The following is a 19,590-nucleotide window of genomic DNA, read 5'->3' as shown; positions in this document are numbered from 1 at the left end:
TGCATGAAAGCTAAATTCCTGGTCTGGTAAAAAGATTATAATTGAGTGATTGCATCAGACTAACCTACATATTATATCGGCCCTTGACACTATGTGCTCTTTAGCATATACAAGACCATTAAAACAAAATTTGTGTAATCTAAGCCCCAAATAAAAAAAAAAAGATACTAGCAGCAACTAGTCGTGGCATGGCTCTCAAAATTTTGTATATTCATTTGCACATGAAAAAATATTTTTTGTTCAAAGTACGTGAAATAGTGTATAAAAAATGTATTATCATTTTGGGGAAGAGATAGTGTATGAATTCGAACATAATATGATCATGGCGTGGTTCCTGAAATTTTAAATACATGTACATGTATTTTTCTCATACCCAGAATTTTTAATTTTTATAAAGTATGAGAAATAGTGTGTAAAATATTTATTATTGCGTATGAATTTGAATATAATAGGATTGTGGCGTAGCTTCAGAAATTTAACAATTTCACCAGGTTCTTTTAGTGTTATGCCAAAATAAACATTATTGGAAATGTTACTTATTACTAATCCATGAGTAAAGTCGGTAAGTCATCTTTGTGATTGTCTTCAATTAATTCTGTATACAATCATTGCTCAAACAATAGCCAACGTTTGTTTCTTCTTTAACTGCATACACAATCAAGCAGCAGACAATGCAGTGGTTGATAAAAGATTCTCACAATTTAATAAACATTAAAAAAACGAAAGCTTCCAACATGTTTGCTGGGCTTGGTGGTGTTATTAGATGCAATCAGTTGACCAGTAAATAATGTCCACTTTATTAGCTGGAAATTGAAAGGGTATGAAATTGTACATGCACTCAGCTTAAATTTTTTTATAAAAGTGACTTGTGACCATTGCAGGCCTACAGCACTTAGTTCTTTGGTTTTACATGTGTATGGTGTTTGCTTATGAACTCGTTATCAATTTCCTATTTTTTATAATTAATATTTTATCATTATGGAAAAGCAAGTTCACAAATGCAGGTTGTTCTCAGCACTTTGCGCAATGATTAATATAGTAGTTTTCACACGTTTCTGTTGATATTCCCAAAATCTGAAGTAAAAGTTATATGCACTCTGAAAGCATGTGTTGATTGTTAATTATTCTTGCTTTAGTCGTTCAAACGAATAGGTGTTTAAGTGTTAATTATTGGAATTTTACAATGGATAAATGTACATGGAAACACATATGAGAAAATTTTAGCAGGATGAAATTTGTACAGACACTATTCATAGATACTGGAACGTAATGAAATGATCACGTGCTTCATCTTTCTTAACCTAATTTTGCTGTTCATTTTTCCTATTGAATTCAGACACAATGGTCTGTGACAAAATTCTTGAATAGTTTAAATATGTGTGCAATTTTGGCAATGGAATTACATGTATTATGGATTAATTGCAAGCCCCAACAGTATGATATTAGACGGTAAGTAAACATTGTTAATACTCTGTTCATGCTATATATATATTAGACGTTGAATTCAGACACAATGATCTGGGACAAAATTATTGAATATTGTAAATCTGTGCACAATTTTTCAATGGAATTACATGCGTTATGGATGAATGCATGCCATAATGGCATGATAGTTAACGGTATTGACACCTTATTCGTCATAGTCATTAGACATGAAAACATGTATATGTGCCAATTAGTTGTTCTCTGAAAAAAGTAAAATACTGTAAACCCTGCATTAACACAACCCTGCTATTAAAGCGATCAAATCTTTTTGACCCCAATTAACATGTTATAGCAGGGTTCCCATGTATATACAGGTTAACATTGTTTGTATGCCCTTGATTTATAGTATGTACCATAGCTTAAGTCCATTGCTTTGTTTATATTAATCATTATCTATGAGCATCTAACTGACCTACAAATACATTCACTACACTCCAGATTTAATGAAGCCCTAAACAGCCAGCCTCGCTGGAAGGTGTTACATCAGAACTGGATTCTATGGCTGGGCTACCTCTACATTACTGTTGGCTGTGTTTTGGTTTTCTGCAGCTTTTTTGCCTTGGGCTTCTTTGGAACATTCCTAGGTAACAGATTAATAGATCTTATATTACACTAATATATTTTATGCTCTGTCTTTTTCTACAGAGGGGAATAAAGAATTGTGCCCTTTATTATACGGCCATATATTCACTTGTCTGAACAGTATACACCCTGTATTTGATTGTTGTTCAAAAGCCTGGAAAGACATGTCAGGTTTAAATTTTATCTTTTAGTGCTAAAATTTACAAAGAACATCATTTTTGACAGTACAGATTAACTTTTTCCAATTTTGTTTTTAATTTTGAAGTTGCTACAATCTATGATATTGATCCTCCTGTCAAAACAATAGACATTTATCCTCCTTTGGACACAATAGACATTGATCCTTCTTTGGACACAAAAGACATTGATCCTCCTGTGGAAACAATAGACATTGATGTTCCTGTGGAAATAACAAACATTGATCCTCCAGTGGAAATAACAGACATTAATCCTCCTGTAGAAACAATAGACATTGATCCTCCATTGAACACAATAGACATGGATCCACATGTGGAAATAACAGACATTGACCCTCCTGTGAAAACAATAGATATTCTCCTGTGGAAACAAAAGGAACCCTTCCCCAAATCATTGAATTTATGTACCAATAAACATTGCTTTTTTTCCAAACTTTAAAAATTGATACACATGAATTCATTACAGTCCAGTTTTATTGCATTAAAGTTGTCCTAAAATGTTCTATTTCCACAATTTTTTTTAAAGGGATTTCATCAAATATCAGGGATTTGTTAACTTTCTTTTATAGAGTAAGCAGGCACCTTATGGTACTATTTAACCATTAAAATGTTTGTTTCATGAGTTTTATCAACCCACATTAATGAAAACACAAAGTAGTCACTTTCAGAAAACAACAGCATTGCCATTGTCAGCAGTTCTGTTAAGAGTTTGGTTAAACTTGTGTATTTAAACATGGGCTTAACAGGTCAGCTATAGCCATTTAATTTTACTTGTCCTGCAAAATATGTAAGGGCTTTTCCATTTAAGCAGATTTGGCACCCATGGAAGGCAGTTTTTTTTATATAAAAAATATATTGTTGAGTGTTCTCATTAATCAAAGTGTTTATATGAAAATGGTAGAGAATTTTAATTATATATATGGGTCACAAGTATATTTTACCGCTTTGGTGGCCTAGTGTTTAGAGCGTCTGCCTCGATTGCAGCAGGTCATGGGTTTGACTACGGCCAAGTGATACCAAAGACTTATAAAAATGGTACTAACAGCTGCCTCGCTTGGCGCTCAGTGTTAAGAGGTTAGTGTTAGGACTGGTCGGCCTGGTGTCAGGGTAATGTGACTTGGTGGGATATCATGCTACATGTGTGCGGCATGATGCCCCAGTGCTAGACATCACTATAAACTGTCACACTGCAGACATCATAGCGATATGACTGAAAAATTGTTAAAGCTGTGTTAAAAATCCAAATCACACACACACACACAAGCATGTTTTAATTAGAACAGCCCTAATATTGTCTAGAGCATTGCAAGTGATAAAATGTAGAGCTTTGAGTTGAGAAGAAATATTTGTTGGAGCTGGCATAATTTGACCAGTATCAAGTAAGTTATGAAATTTGAATACAGCTGTTAGGTTCTTATACATTTGTACACTTATAGAGAATCTTACATGAGTGGTCATTTCAAATCAAATTTATGAAACAAATCGAATTTTCTTTTTTGCAAGCAAAAAATTCAAACCACTTGATGAGTTTCATAATTTCATTTTAAACTAACATGGATGTTAGACTTTATTTATTGCATGATGAAAAATATTTATTTGGCCAAACTGCAGAATATTGGAGTGAAATGACTCTGAAATAAATTCAGATGCCTTGGTTATTATGCCTGTCTTTTGCATAATGTTATGACATAATTTGTAACATCATGAGGTGTTTTTAAACATTTGTATATATGTAGAAATTATGATGCTGCTATATTACCACAAATGACAGCAGTGTAATAAACATATTTATGTCTCATTTTTGTGTAGATAAAGTGGCTCTTTGTTTATGTAAAATATTAAACTCATTTAATAAAAGTTATTTGGCAGTTTCAGAGATGGTTTTCACCTCCTTCAAAGAAGTTCCCAACCAGTTTGGTTATGTTGGAAAAATGTTGAAAAAGTTTTTATTTTCTTGCTTTCAGTGATAACGTAGTTTCTTAATATTGGATTCTTCACAGGTGATTACTTTGGAATGTTACTCGATGAAAAGGTTACATGTTTCCCTTTTAACCTGATGGATAATCCAATGTATTGGGGATCCACCCTGAACTTTTTGGGAACAGCTCTTGTGTAAGTATATGGAATGCGTTTTGGTCCAAAAATGTCAGTAAAGTTACATTTTCTGGACTTGTCTTCTGGATAAATTGATGTCTGTCTCCCTGTCTGTCATTGACACATCTCAGTGTTTTCTTAAAATTATATCGATGAAAAGCCTTTTTAAAAGTGTTGAGCTGTTAGGTACCACTGCTGCACCTATAAATGGCTCCTCAACCCAAATGACGCATCTATGCAATTTTGATAACACTTGTGCACTCCCCACTGACGCATATATGCATATAGTCTAGCTCTATTCAGAATCCCAATGCTGCATGTATGTATACATTACCGCCATGTAAACTAATTGCTGATTAGTTGAAAATACAGAAGTTTACTTGTTTCTGATTATCATAACCAATGAAGGGATGGTTTACTCTTGATTTTGATAGAAGTTTAATACATGAGGTTTAATCAGAAAACAGTTAATGGCATTTTTGCACTTAAAGACACATGTAGTTCAGATAAATAAAGATGGATTCTGACTTGGATTTTAGCAAGCTTGAAGGGTTTAATGCAAGTGATATGTTAGAGTTAAATGGATCAATCTTCAGACTGGTTTAATAATGTTTGTCCAGTTTTATTAGCAGATGTAAGTGACTTTAAATCAGATGACAAGCACTTCACAATGGAATGATGACATCTCCATGTTCAAAATTATTAATTCTTTGATTCTGATTTCAATTCAACTATTGTGCTTGAACTACTTAGCAGTGAAAAAAAAATTCAAATTTTTTTCTGAATGTCTGCTGGAAAGCTAATGCTTCAGTACAAGAAAAGGGAAAAAGCAAGACCTGAAATGGTATGTTACCATCATAATGGAGATGTGGCCATTTCTTGAGATCTAAATTTCTTGTATGATGGGACATAGGAATATGTGCATATGGAAGTATTGTTATTACTCTAGGCCTTAAAATATGTAAAAGAAAGTGAAGCCAGCAATTTGAGTAAAATCAGCAAGCAGTTTATTTTCCTACAATAAAAGTAATGAAAATTCAAAAGACAATATTTTGAACTAAATCCCAATTAATCCTAAATGTCCTGTCACATGTCCATAAAACATTATGGCCTGAATGAATTCCAATAGTCTTGAATGTTCAGATTTACCACAATGATTCAGTCAAGAGTGTCATTGAATGAGTTCACATTAATTCCAAAGTAATGTGTTAATCCACAGTCAATGAGCACTTCATAATTCGAATGAAATTATATCTAAACACAGCTGTTAAAGATTCCTTAAGACTAATCCTAAATTAGTAAAGAATTATTTGTTTACCATGTCCCTATTGATACACATTTTTAATTGACCTAGATGTGAGTCATTCTGATGGAAAATCCTGGTTATATTGTAAAACAATTCTGTTTCTAGAATTTTCTTAGCTCCTAAACAACCTATTTATAACTTTATATCACATACGAAAGTTGGCCTTGTAAACATCCTGCTTATTACATTAACTTACAATCATGGACAAAGGTCAAGCACACAGTTTAAATTAAACGTATATAACAATATGTCAGGAACAGACACTATCAATTATATATATATATATATATATATATATATATATATATATATATATATATATATATATATATATATATATATGAAAATGTAGCACATCATGTGATGCTGAAGAACATAGTGCTTTCAGAATCATGTAGCATGTTCATGAAGACACAGTCTCAGAACTTGCAGCATTACATAGCAAGGTCATGTGACACTGAAGAACATAACATTTGCAGAATCACATAGCAAGATCATAAATACACTGATGGAATATAACACTTGCAGCATCATATATTAGGGTCATTAAGAAACTGAGGAACATAATGCTTGCATCAAATACGAAGATTATGTGACATTGAGGAATATAAAACTTGCAACATTACATAGCAGGGTCATAAAGACACAGATGGACAAACACCTTGCAGCATCACAGATAGGTCATATGACATAGAACATAGAACTTACAGCATCACATAGCAGGGTCACAAAGACCCTGAGGGACAACACTTGCAGTATCACATAGCAAGGTCATGTGGCATTGAGGATAATACTTGCAGAATCACATAGAAAGGTCATGAGGAAACAGAGGGGCACAGCACTTGCAGCATCATATAGCAAGGTCATGTTACATTGAGGGACATAACATCTTGCAGTTTCACATAGCAATGTCATGAAGACACAGAGGGTCATGACACTTACAGCATCACATAGCAAGGTCATGTTACATTGAGGGACATAACATCTTGCAGTATCACATAGGAAGGTCATAAAGACACAGAGGGTCATAACACTTACAGCATCACATAACAAGGTCATCTGGCATTGAGGGACATATCACCTTGCAATATTACAGAGAGAGACCATGAAGACACTGAGGGGCATAACACTTGAAACAGCAAATAGCAAGGTCATGTGATGCTGAGAGATATAACACCTTGCAAAATCACACAGCATGGGCATGAAGGCATTAAAGGACACAGGTCATTGTAAAATCACCATAATAAGGTCATGTGACTGTCACTTAGGGACACAGTAACACCTTGCAACATCACACTGAGCAAGGTTTTGAATGCACATTTTGAGGTACTAATGGAAATAACACCTTGTAAAACCACAAATCAAGGTCATGAAGATACTGGGAACATAGCATCTTGCAACATCACCCAGCAAGGTCATAGAGACACTGAGGTAAAATAGCACCATGCAAAACCACATAGCAAGGTCATGAAGATACTGGGAACATAGTATCTTGTAACACCACACACCCAGGTCATGGAGACACTGAGGGAAATAACACCTTACAAAATCACATAACAAGGTCATGAAGAAACTGGGACATAACACCTTCTAACATCACGCAGCAAGGTCATGGAGACACTGAAAGACATAACACTTTGCAACATCACATAGCATGGTCGTGAAGACACTGAAGGACATAACACGTTGCAAGCTTACATAGCGAGGTTTTGTGACACTGATGTACATAATGCCATGCAATATTAAATAGCATGGCCATGAAGATACTGTATCAGATGAAACTGAGAGGGTGCCATAACAAAGCATGCAAGACAAAAGCGCGCTGACAACTGCATGCAGTGGTAAACAACCTGACAAATACATGCAAGACAAAGGTGTGCATGTATACAAAGATAAGGTTGAGAAGACAATAAAAAAGATTAATGGAGAAGACAATACAAAAATGTTAACTGAGAAGACAATACACACAAGTAAATTGTATGGTCTTCTTTACAATTTATCAGTGTGGAAAGAACAAGATCACTATGAATTGAAATTTGAGAGATTTCGTTCTGGCATCAGACAATCAGAGGCATCTAAATCAGAGTACATTTGTCTTAATTGCCATCTCCAGGCTGTGGACCCAACATATGGAACAGTACTGTAAGAAGATTACTTGCAAGGAAAAGTTCATAACATTAACATCTAACATTTCTGCTTATGATTTATACATAAATCAGGCTAGTTTTGCACAATATTCTCCTTTTCTTCAATATTTTAATAAGTCAATAATAGGTTTGTTACCATTTCACAACAAGTGTATATAGGGTGACCGCCGTGAATAGAGTAATAAACATTTTAAGTAAATAAACCAACATTTGTTTTTGCAAATTTATATGTTTTATTTATTTAATGCATTATATTGTAAGAACATTTGTTGACACATTCTTAGGTGCACTTATGTCCTGTGTGCATTTGTCACTGAACGCTTTTGACAGCATTCTTATGTGTGTGCGCATTTGTCTTGCACACTTTTGTCGGGTCACCCACTGAGAGACAACACCTTCTAACAGTTGATAGCAAGGTAGTCTGATAAATTGTCCCCCAAATCAATAGGTACTTACTGGAATTTCTTGTGGCCCGAGTTTTAGTTGATTGAAAGATTCTTTTGGCAATATGTACTGAATATTTTCAGATCAAATCCTGTTTGACTACTTGTAAATTCACTTAGAATAACACAACCCTACCTTCTCTTTCCATTTCAGATTTCATCACTAAATCTGGCTGTTTCATCATATACAGCAATCAGTCAGATGCAATTTCTGCTCATTTGAAAGTTTTGGTTGCTTTGGATAAGTGCCTCTGCTCCACAAATATTATCTGCCACTTGGTTGTGTGTGTCTAATCACACATTTAAATGAACTGTATTACCCATGTTACTGGGTAATTTGAAACATTTTTGCCTGTTATATATAGAGCTTGCTTTCTAAGTGTTAGTGATAATTACATGAGTCCATGGATGCTTCACTTAAGTTACGCAACCAAAATTAGCAAAACTTTCAGTTAAGCAAATGAGTGAAAATCTTATAAATAATTTTTCAGGAAAGCCAGTCCAGCTGGAATACTGCTGACCTGCTTTGTTGCTCTTTGTTATAAAATTGCTATTTTCTTTGAATGGTAAGTGTAATTTATTTATAACTGCCTCGTGTACCTTGAAACTTAAGTATTTCATGCACAGACACAATAGATATCTGAATGTATAAGATTATGACAAATCAAGCTAAAGCCTTTCCTTAAATTTATCATTTTACATGCCCTGCACAATATTCTAATTTATTTGAATTTCACATAAACTGTTTTTTAAAGTTAAGTATTTTCCCATTTATCTGAAAATGTGAAAAGTTTTTTTACTTTAACTTCTACATGTAACATAATATGAACAATATTGGTTCATAAAATAGACACACAGAGTCTTTCCTATGTCATTTACATTACAATGAAATTTCAAATTATAAGAATAACACATTATGACAGCTAAATACAATTCCATAATGAAAATCACAAGGGACAGAATTTTTGATTGGTCAACACACTTGGCAGAGTGATGCAAGATGCCTTTTAAAATAAATTCTGGTCGTAGAACAGAGGAGCTTATTTGATGATTTGTTGCCTGTTTCCAATATCCATCAGTCCATTAGAACAAGTTATCACTACTCCACCTTAACTACTTGGAGGATTACCATGAAGCTTCACATACACGCTCAATCCAAAGAATAAGTTGGTTTTATTTGAAAATGGTTCCACTCAGGCATCAGAAATGGCTGCCACAATAGCCATCTTGAAAATTTTTTCACCACTTCACCTGAGCAGATGGTGATGTTTACACTGGGTTGTCACTAAACGATTTATGATATCTAGTTGAACCTAAATGAAAATGGTACCATTCTGTAATATAGCAGCTGTGCTGGCTTTTTTTAAATATTATTTTTTTTTCCTTCTTTTAAATGGAAAGTCCTATCAGAATTATGATGTCTTGTGAGTCCTAAGTGAAAATGGTGCTGACCTGACTTCAGATATGGCATCAAGACAGATATCTTAAAAGTTTTATTGTCACTACTGCTAAATGGATGATCCTGTCAACATGGGGTTTTCACCAAAGGACTAATTATTATGTATAGTTACTGTTGCTGCTGTTAAATGCAAAGTCAAGTTAACATGATATTTTCAAGACATTATGGTGTCTGGTTGGTCAGAAATAAAAATGGTGCCTATCTGACCTCATAGATGGCCACCAGAGTGGTCATCTTGAAAAAAATGTCTACTCCTAGATGGATGGTCATGTCAACGAGGGATTATCACGAAAGACTTAATATATCTTCTTGGCCCTAAATAGAAAATGGTGCCAATCTAATATTCAAAATAGTTACCATGATTACCATCTTGGAAATCTTTTTATTGCTTCTCTTCCGATATTAGAATTCATATGGACACAGGTGTTCACCAGAACACTTCTTGTCATATCTAGTTGGTCTTAAATGAAGATGCTGCCAGTGTTGCATCCAATATGGATGACACAATTGTCATCTGGAAGATCTTATCACTACTCCTGCTGAATGATGACATATTGACATGGTTTAGTTTTCCATAAGACTTATTATGATGTCTAATTACATATAGCCGACACAGTGCTCAATTTGAAAATCTTGTTATCAGTCAAGAATATCATACATGGCTTGAACACTTTGCAGTTAAGAAATCTTTTTTTGATTCCTAGAAATTCTTTTTTGACAGTTGATCATCAGTTCCTTTGAGGAACTCTTGCTTATATAAGAAGTTTGTAATAAAATTAACATAAAGAAGCACAACATGATACACTGGTCATTTGGTTTCCCGAAACAATTTAGCAGAAAATCAACAGTGAATGATGTGTAAGGGGTGGGGATTGTGGAGAGAAATTGGTGTTCCACCTTGCTTGCAAAAAAGGTTCTTAAAATACATGACTTTGTTTCAAAGTTGCAGTCAGCTGATCTATTCCAGCTCCACTTAGTTCTGTCAGCAATATTATTTTGAGGAGATTCATTAACAAGAGCTAGTGAGTTTTACTCTGTTCAGCAATATTATTTTGAAGAGATTCATTAACAAGAGCTAGTGAGTGTTACTCTGTTCAGCAATATTATTTTGAGGGGATTCAATAACAAGAGCTAGTGAGTTTTACTCTGTTCAGCAATATTATTTTGAGGAGATTCATTAACAAGAGCTAGTGAGTTTTACTCTGTTCAGCAATATTATTTTTAGGGGATTAATTTGCAATTATTAGTTAGGCATTTTGGAGATTTTAAGTTTAACCCAGTCAAAAAATTTGTTGCATGGTTGTATTAAGGATTAGCATTTTGACTTCCCATCCTGCAACACATCTGTCCTGTCCTTGTAAATCTAGTGATGATTTGGATACAGGCAGTCAAATGGGTTCTTGAAGAATTCTTTTTTCGAAAGTGTCCTGTAACTAATGGTATAAGAATTGGATAATTATATTGAAATGCAGAAGTATTGATTAGAATTTTCTCATCTCCAGGATGCCCAGTTTTCCTTAATTATGAAGTGTTTGGTTTGGCAATTTCATGCATGCATTGAAACATGAAAAAGTTGGTACATACACAACACTATTACATATCAGAAATGGGTTAAGATGAATAGTGCATGTGCACTGAATCACTTCACCATAATTGATAGTTCTTTTTGCCCCCTTGTAAATGTCCTTTTTGCAGATTGCAGACATTTCAGATCATAAAGGGGTTTGTTGTTAGTCCTTATCAACACAGAAATTGAGCTAACAGTTGAGGAGTTCAGATTATCAAGTAATGTTTATTGGAGTAATCAAGTATGGTTTAATTTTATCCTCTTAAATGTCTTTCCAATGATGCTTTTCAAATTTTTTCTTATAAGCTTCATGTTTTTTGAGTTCTTGTCATAATATGAAAATTCAAGACAGTTTTAGCAGCAGTCTGCATCATGGGTCAATCCTGTCCTACATGCAGCTATCATATACCACATATCTCACATATAACATGAACCCAACTGCATGCAGCATAGACCCAGATCTGCTGTTGCATAATGTGTCAACAGGTCAAAGTTAATGCAGTTTGTTAGTCTTAGAACTAATCAGTGCAACAAATAAAGAAGACCCTGCTCTCCTGGAGCTTTATATAATGGCAGATCTGGGTTAATGTTGTTTGCAGTAGGATTCAATTTTTATGCAAATCTATACAGTTCCAAAGCTCAGCAATGAAGAGAGACTTTATCTTTTGTTTCCTTTGCAGGCCTTTTACAGAGAAAATATATCAGGAAAGAGATGAAGGAAAGAAAGTAATATAGCAAGATATTAATGACATTGCTTCTTTTTGTGCTTGTAACTGCTTCTAAGAGTGAAGGCCTTGTATTTATGTAAACTTTTGTCTTTGTGTACGGAAATTCCAAAGTTTTATAAATCAGCATTATGAATAATACTTGAATTAATTTACTGCAGAACCTACCAGTCACTGGCATGGAATAGGCTGGACAACTACAAAACTTATGAGTCAGTGGCATGAAAATGGACTGGACAAATATGTGTTAGTTACAAGTATAAAATTGAAAGGCTATTTTCTCCAATTTTGTCTTCTTTGTGAAACATAGGGGTCACTTTTCAAATGTTGGCATAGTCATCTGTGTAAAATGTTTGTATTTAGTTCAGTTTTTCTGACGTTGTATTTTTAGTCATTGAACTTTATGGGTATATTCATCTTGGAGGGTACTGTTTTTTATGTGCTTTAAAATCTTGGGAGAGCTCATTCAAGTCATTGAAGCCGTGTGACTGACCATTGCTGCCATTTCTTGTACTTGAAATTTACAAGTTCTTTGTCTGCATCTACATCATTAAATCATCTGAATTTGATAATTCATAAAAACTAATTGCTGCCTTTACTTACGTTATTGACGCTTTCATAGTTGTGATTCTAATTGTGAAAACGCAAGATAGTACTGAATGAAATTGGCAGCCTCAATTTTGGAGAGTGAAGAATATGATACAGTTACTTTAAATAGCAGATTACAGTCAGATCTTAAACAGCAACCACACAATCTGACATAATGGTCATTCACATCAATGAATGTAGTATCCAGTAGGGTGTTTTCCCTGAAGGTGGCACTACGAAAACGAACTCAAAATGGCTGTTTGTTTACAGCAGGCGTCGAAAGCCACTTCCATGAGAATGGAGTAGAGGCATCCAGAGGTACTTACATGAGGTAAATGGTTAAAAGTAGAAATACTAAAATATTTATCCATTGTTGTGTTTAAATAATTATGTATTTGATATTGTTGCTGCAATTGTTTTTAAATATTCTGAGAATATTAGTTGCATTTTTGCATAAATAAAATAATATTTTTACAAAGTTCTTTCTTATTTCTTCTTTGCATATACAATTTCAAGGAATAAATGTTGATGCCAAGTGCCACATCATACTTGTATGCAAGACCTGTCTGTCCATCCGTTTTTCCATGAATAAATTCATTTTTACCTGAAACAAGCTTTGTCCTAAAATGATAATGATAGTGGCTTTGATTCTTTTTGTACATTCACTTGTCCATCTCACCATGGTGAAGTTTTTTGTTAGGTCAGTTTTCATACACTGTGGTTTTCCATCCATGTTTCATGACCATTTTTACAGTTTGTTACACATGTGCTTTTTGTGCACCTGAGCTGGAGGCATCTAACATTTGACTTGTTTTGAGTGGGTGTGATTGGGTGGGTGGTCAGCTTTGCTTCATTTTGTTTTCTAGCAGTTTTAGTTCAGTAACGTCTTGGAATACATAGAACCTAGAAAAGGCATTGTTTTAAAAAGAAAATATATGTTTGGGTACTCTGATAACTCAAGGAGTTCATATGAAAATAATTCTAAATTGTATCTGCAGGCAACATCTCAACATTGAAAATGCTTTCACCAGGTCATAAGTATGTTTTACTGGAACGGCCCTTAACTGATTCACTTCAGATTTTGGAATATAATATCATCACATATGCCCATCTTACACCAGTGCTGCTCCAGAGAGGAACATTGAGTTCAAAAATTATAATAGGGACATATTTTTTAAATAACAAATTACATTGTTATAACCTTTTACCTAGTTTGCTTCATATTTGGAGTGTAGTAGCACCATATACTTCCCCACTTTCTGTTCCACGCCTTCTCTAGGGTTCTGCCAAAATCTTTGATAGTAGACAGCAAACTGACCTTTTGATCCTCTAGGAAGGCCTTTAATGCCAGACCCCACAAATGTTACTGTTGCAGATGGAAAATGGGGTGATGCACAGAAAAAAATTAGAATCAATTAAGTCATTTTTTTTTCAATAAAGAACAGCAGGTTGTAGATGTGATAGGGCAGGGTCCCCTGAAAGAATTCTAACTTCATCTGATGCTTTTTCTGTACATCAATGAAATAAAAGACAAGAACTCCTCAGAGTTGCAACTGTATGTGGATGACAGCTGGCTGTATCTTGTCATCTCAACCATAAGCAAATGCATGAGCCTACAACCAGACTAGACTGTCTTGAGGGTTGATCTGAAAATTGCAGATATTAAATCAATCGAAGTTATATTTTTCAGTGTCACAAATAAAAAAAGCCATTTGTATACAAATTTATGATGAAAGGACAAGGATTAGGGAGTTTAGGAGGTATATTATCACAGAAATTAGAATGAGGAAAAGGTAAAGAATATCACATCCAAAGTAAACTGGTTCATAAACTTTCCTCTGATGCAGTCTCCATAAATGCCCTGAAAATGACCAGAGAGAGGCTTATCATTCTCTTGTTAGACCTACCATTGAATATGCTAGCTGTGCATGGGAAATGGTCCAACACTGTTCAGAAAGGTTTTTCAAGGGCCAGAACAATAGAGATCTAGGCACTATCAGCACACTCCTGAATGACTTACAGTTGCCAATTCTGGAGTTGAGACAAATAAGTAGACTTACACTTGTCTACAAAATCATTATGAGAAAGTTGCTGTGAAAATGGCAACATATGTCAGAAACCCAGCAACCTTGTTGTGGCAATATGATCCCAGCCATTATGTTCGGATTATCTGCAAGCCTAACAACCCATCTCCCAAGGTACTAGAAATGTTAAGAAAATATTTTTGGTAATCACCTGTATATAGATTTTTATATGAGCACTATGCAGGATGATTTCTTTATTGGTCAAAGACATGTTGAAGGTCACAACTTTAGGTGTTGATGAGGTGCAAGGGGATTGGGGCTACAAGTAAACTGGTCTCAAAAACGGACAAAAAAGTGAGAATCCTACTCTTCAGTTATTACTAATAACTATCAAACTATCTGCTACAGTTAAGGAGGGTCATCAAGAAGGTGGAATTTTTGGAAAGAATGTATACATGACATCGTTAGTGGACAGCCACTTAAGGGAGATGTATTAAAATTCACACAGGATTTTTTTGGGGGGTGACCCTAGTGTACAGATCCATACGGGAAATGTATAAATATTACCATTGCATTGTTTTGTTCTTACATGATGCTACTATAAATATCTCCACTGAATTGCTTTGTTTCTACATAATTAGTGGATAGGCCTATAGGGCATATGTGTAAATTACTTCCCTGGATTTTTTTGTTTTACATAGCACCAGTGGAGGAGTTCATTGGGCTGAAGTATGAATATCCACACTGGATTGTTTGACTTTATTTACATAACAAAATATTGGGCAAGCCCATAAGGTAGAAGCATGAATATCCACACTGGAATGTTGCATATTTTACATAATACAAGTAATGGACAAGTCCATTGGGCAGATCTATGAATATTTACAATGGAATGTTTTATGTTTTACACAATACAAGTAATGGACAAGTCCATTGGGCAGATGTATGAATATCTACAATGGAATGTTTTATATTTTACATAATACAAATAATGGACAAGTCCATAGGGCAGATGTATGAATATCGACACAGGGATGGTTTTGTTTTAAGATAACATCGATGGTGGACAGGCCCAAAGGCATGTGCATAAAAGCTCGCGACAGTAACATGATGATTTGTAAAATAAAGATCAAGTCCACCAGCCATCTCATGAAAAGAGGAAGTGTGCCTAATTCCAATGAAACACAAACTGCAAGAACTTATTTTTTTTTAAACTAAGAAATAAATACACATGGGTAAACATCAGACAAGAATAGAGACACGAAATATGGTGGTAAACAAAATTATTAATAAACCATGGAATAGCTACAATGATTATAAATTTTGTGCTAGGCTGTGAATTGCTGGATTTTCATGAAATAATTGTGATAATTTACTGGAGTGAAATAAAATAAATAATTTCACTGCTGCATTGATAACAAGATAACCATGACATTCAAAATTAGTCATACATGCTTACATGGCTGAGTGGTAAATATGGCCACCTGTTATAGACAACTCTAGTTCAAAACCAATAAGGCATGAATTATTATTTTTTCTTAAATTGCTTTTTTGCTTTGAATTGGGAAGGAGCACAACTGCATAAATTTTCTGTGTGAATAATCACAAAGCACATCAGATCATAAACATTATAATTGCTAACATGACGCAGGATCCAGTAAAACAAATCTGCCACTTGAATCCCTTATACAGTACATTTTGCTAGCCAATATATCACAAAATGTTAAATCCTTTTCTTTCAGAAAGCAAAATGCACATTGCAATCAACTTGATTCATTACTGCATGTTTAACACAGACATTAAAAGTATCTCAGTAGCAGACATTAAGATCATGTTCATTCAGTAATTTTTCACACTAATTCTTGTACTATTAATACACCAGAGTATCACAGTACCAAACATAAAAGTAATGTTCATTCAGTAAAGCTTTTCACGCTATGTCTTAAACCAGAGTAGAGCTTTGCCACAGAATTTCTGAACATATAGAACACAGCAATTATTTTATGGATCAACAATCTAATCTCCTGGGGCAGAAGCCTGAGATTTTGTTGTATTTTTGTATTATTTCTGGCTCTCAAAAAGCTGGAAAAAATATTTGCTCTGACTTATAACAAAATAACAATATTATATCCATGATAATAGAATAAAAACTAATACATCCTGACTAGAAAGAAAGTCACTCTCCCTCAACCATTTAAATGGCCAGTACCTTGTTGTAGACGTTGCAGTGTGAATGTTAATTGTTGTGTATGATGTCATCTAAAAACTGTAATTAATGTGGTATGACTATGCTTACACTATGGCTGACACCCTGTGAAAGTTATTATGCTGCCATTAGAGAGGTTGTTGATATAAATGTGAACTACTGACACTGATGCAGACATTACTACCTACACTGTTGATATGATAGGCAGGGAAACTTTGAATTGGATGCCAACACATTAAAGCAAGATGTTTATCAGAGAGGGTCAGTAAACATGAAATAGTGACACAGCAAATGAGAAAATATTTTGTGGACTCAAGAAGTTATGTAAGATGCCAGCAGTAAACAATCGCTATCTTGAAAATCTATGGATGATTATTGGTCTTACAAAGGAACAAATTTACTTAATACATTAACATACACTAGGAATTGTATTTTATTTTATTTTTTTAAAAATGATTTTGGTATATGCAAAATTTATCAAACATGGAATTAAAGGTTCATAAATATAGTTACATTTGTAATATTCAAAATTAGTTTATGACAAATATAACTATTTTATAAAAGCATTGTAATTTTGAAAATTATTTTGTTACAAAAATTGAAAACATACTTTTAATATCTGTAACAATATTACTTGAGAATTGCCAAATATACCTTGCTGATGGAAATGACCAATGCACTGGTACAAGAAAAGGTACCATGGCACATACCACTGGAAAAAAGTACCACAGTAACCAGTATAATGGTAATACCAGACACCTCCACACCAAATTATCAAAGCAGCAGACATAAAAAATCATATTCATTCAATAGTGTTTCATGCTAAATCTTTTACCATTATACCAGAATATCACAATGAACATGAAAGTTCATTGATTCAGTTAGACATGTTTAAAATGTTCTCATGTATGATAAGTTGTGAAGTGTTGGGGGTTGAATATGCTCCTCATAATTAATGTTGTTATTGTTTTACTGTTTAACACCATTTCTCAGCACATGATAGGCTATTCATGATGGTCAGTATAACTGGTGGAGGAAGAACTTGGGGGGAAAACCCCTTAAGAACCACCTACAATTGGGAAGCTAATGGCAGCTTTCTCAGATGTCCACATTGGCAAAGCACAATTAAAATAACTATATAAATAATTTATATATTTTTATTGCTATGTTTATGACAGTAAAATAGGAGTATGGTGGCATTGTTGATCCAAAACAATACATCAATACCTTAGCGCGTAGACACCTCCTTTTCTGCATGATAGTATTTTCTTTATGTACAGGAACACTAAGTGCACTTAAGATTATGAGATTACTGGCCTTCAGTGTACTATACATGAAGTTAAATGCATGTTGCACAACAAAATATAATTTGCCAGCATAAATTAATAAAAGAATCAGTTCACACCTTAGAATTTGCCACATAACAAAAACTGGTCAGACATATGGGCTGGTGGCCTTAATGTAGACCGATACATTATGATCTAATTTAGGTACGACTTGGTACGACTTGGATCAAATCACTTTATACTTACCAGTTCATTTTGTATTGTTGTTACCTTGAAAGTGTTAAATAATAAGTAAACACCAATTATTCCCCCAAATGTCTTATCATGAAACTCAGATTTGGTTTACACTTTTTGTTTACTGCTTGCTCCAAGTCACTCTATTTTTTATATTCCTGTTAGCCTTTCTCTTCTTCACCATCAGTTTGTTTCAAAACCATTGCATCAGTATTTAGATATTTTCTTTGTCTTTTGTATGGTATTTATTTATCATTTTATGCTTAGTGCCACATCGAGTAGGTGGATGTCTGAATAGTATTTGTAATCGAGTGGACTAGTAAGTTTTGAAAACTTGTGCTCCAGTCCCATTGCTGTTTGGTACTTAAAGGCAATACAATTGTTGAAATGATAGCATGCCTGACCATTACATATAGATGCCTGGTTTATAAAAGCAAGCACTATAGAGGTTTAACTGTATATTATTTTATTCTCTCAAAGGATTGTATATTTGGCATTGCACATAGATAAATACCAGCTACTCTGAGGAAATCTATATGTAAATTTACCTGAATGGGATTAGAACAAAAAGCATGTATCAGTGTGAAAAAAAAGAGAAGGTGTATTTTTTCCATACTGAGGAATTTTAATTGCACCATTCAGGAGGAGTAGTGATTACAAGATTTTCAAGATGGCTGCCATGGTGGCCATATTGGATATCAGATTGGCACAATATTCATGTAGGACCAACTGATCATAAGAAGTAGTAATGCAGTGAACAATAATCTGTTAGGATCTGGGAGACAAGTATTATTCAAAACTTGTTTCCATATACCACAAACTGTAAACCTTCAGTATTGGTCCACAATCTTTTCTATTCCAAAAAATCCTGAACTTACTTTTTAAAAAAATCTCTATTCCACATCAAGCTGTATTTTTTCAGATTTTTATATTTTGAAGAATTCTCTGAAGCATCACATGTCACCTCACTTTTAATGTTTACTTTCTAAGCCATCAAGTTGTATGTGTTTTCATTATTGTATTAAGGATGTGTATGCATATCATCAATGCCTGCCTGCCACTGGTCATCCATGTGACAATGATAAACCTTCTGTTGGTAAATCTTTTTCTTGCTTGGCTGTGTAATATCCAGCTAGATTGTTCATTTAATCCATTGATTGGATCAGTGAAGTTGTTGTTTTTCAATTAATTTGTTCCCACAAATTCCCACAAATGAGTTAAATTGATTAGTGTAAGCAGTTAGACTC

The 19,590-nt window shown here is 34.1% G+C and overlaps 1 protein-coding gene across 1 annotated transcript in view; it reads left to right on the top strand.

Moving 5' to 3' along the window:
- The window catches only part of LOC149793089 (phosphatidylethanolamine N-methyltransferase-like), a 31,712-nt gene extending 18,641 nt beyond the window's left edge, over positions 1-13,071 (top strand). Inside the window, exons 4-7 of the mRNA XM_089966988.1 lie at positions 1,924-2,069; positions 4,265-4,376; positions 8,746-8,820; positions 11,961-13,071. Of these exons, the coding sequence (XP_089823114.1) occupies positions 1,924-2,069; positions 4,265-4,376; positions 8,746-8,820; positions 11,961-12,015 (388 nt within the window). The 3' untranslated portion in view covers positions 12,016-13,071. The remainder of the gene's footprint in view (positions 1-1,923; positions 2,070-4,264; positions 4,377-8,745; positions 8,821-11,960) is intronic.
- Positions 13,072-19,590: the final 6,519 nt, after the last annotated feature.

Source organism: Sinohyriopsis cumingii, chromosome 8 (genome assembly GCF_028554795.1).
Source record: "Sinohyriopsis cumingii isolate HCF-2022 chromosome 8, ASM2855479v2, whole genome shotgun sequence".
Classification (NCBI taxonomy): Eukaryota; Metazoa; Mollusca; class Bivalvia; order Unionida; family Unionidae; genus Sinohyriopsis; species Sinohyriopsis cumingii.
This window is presented reverse-complemented; position numbering and strand designations above follow the sequence as displayed.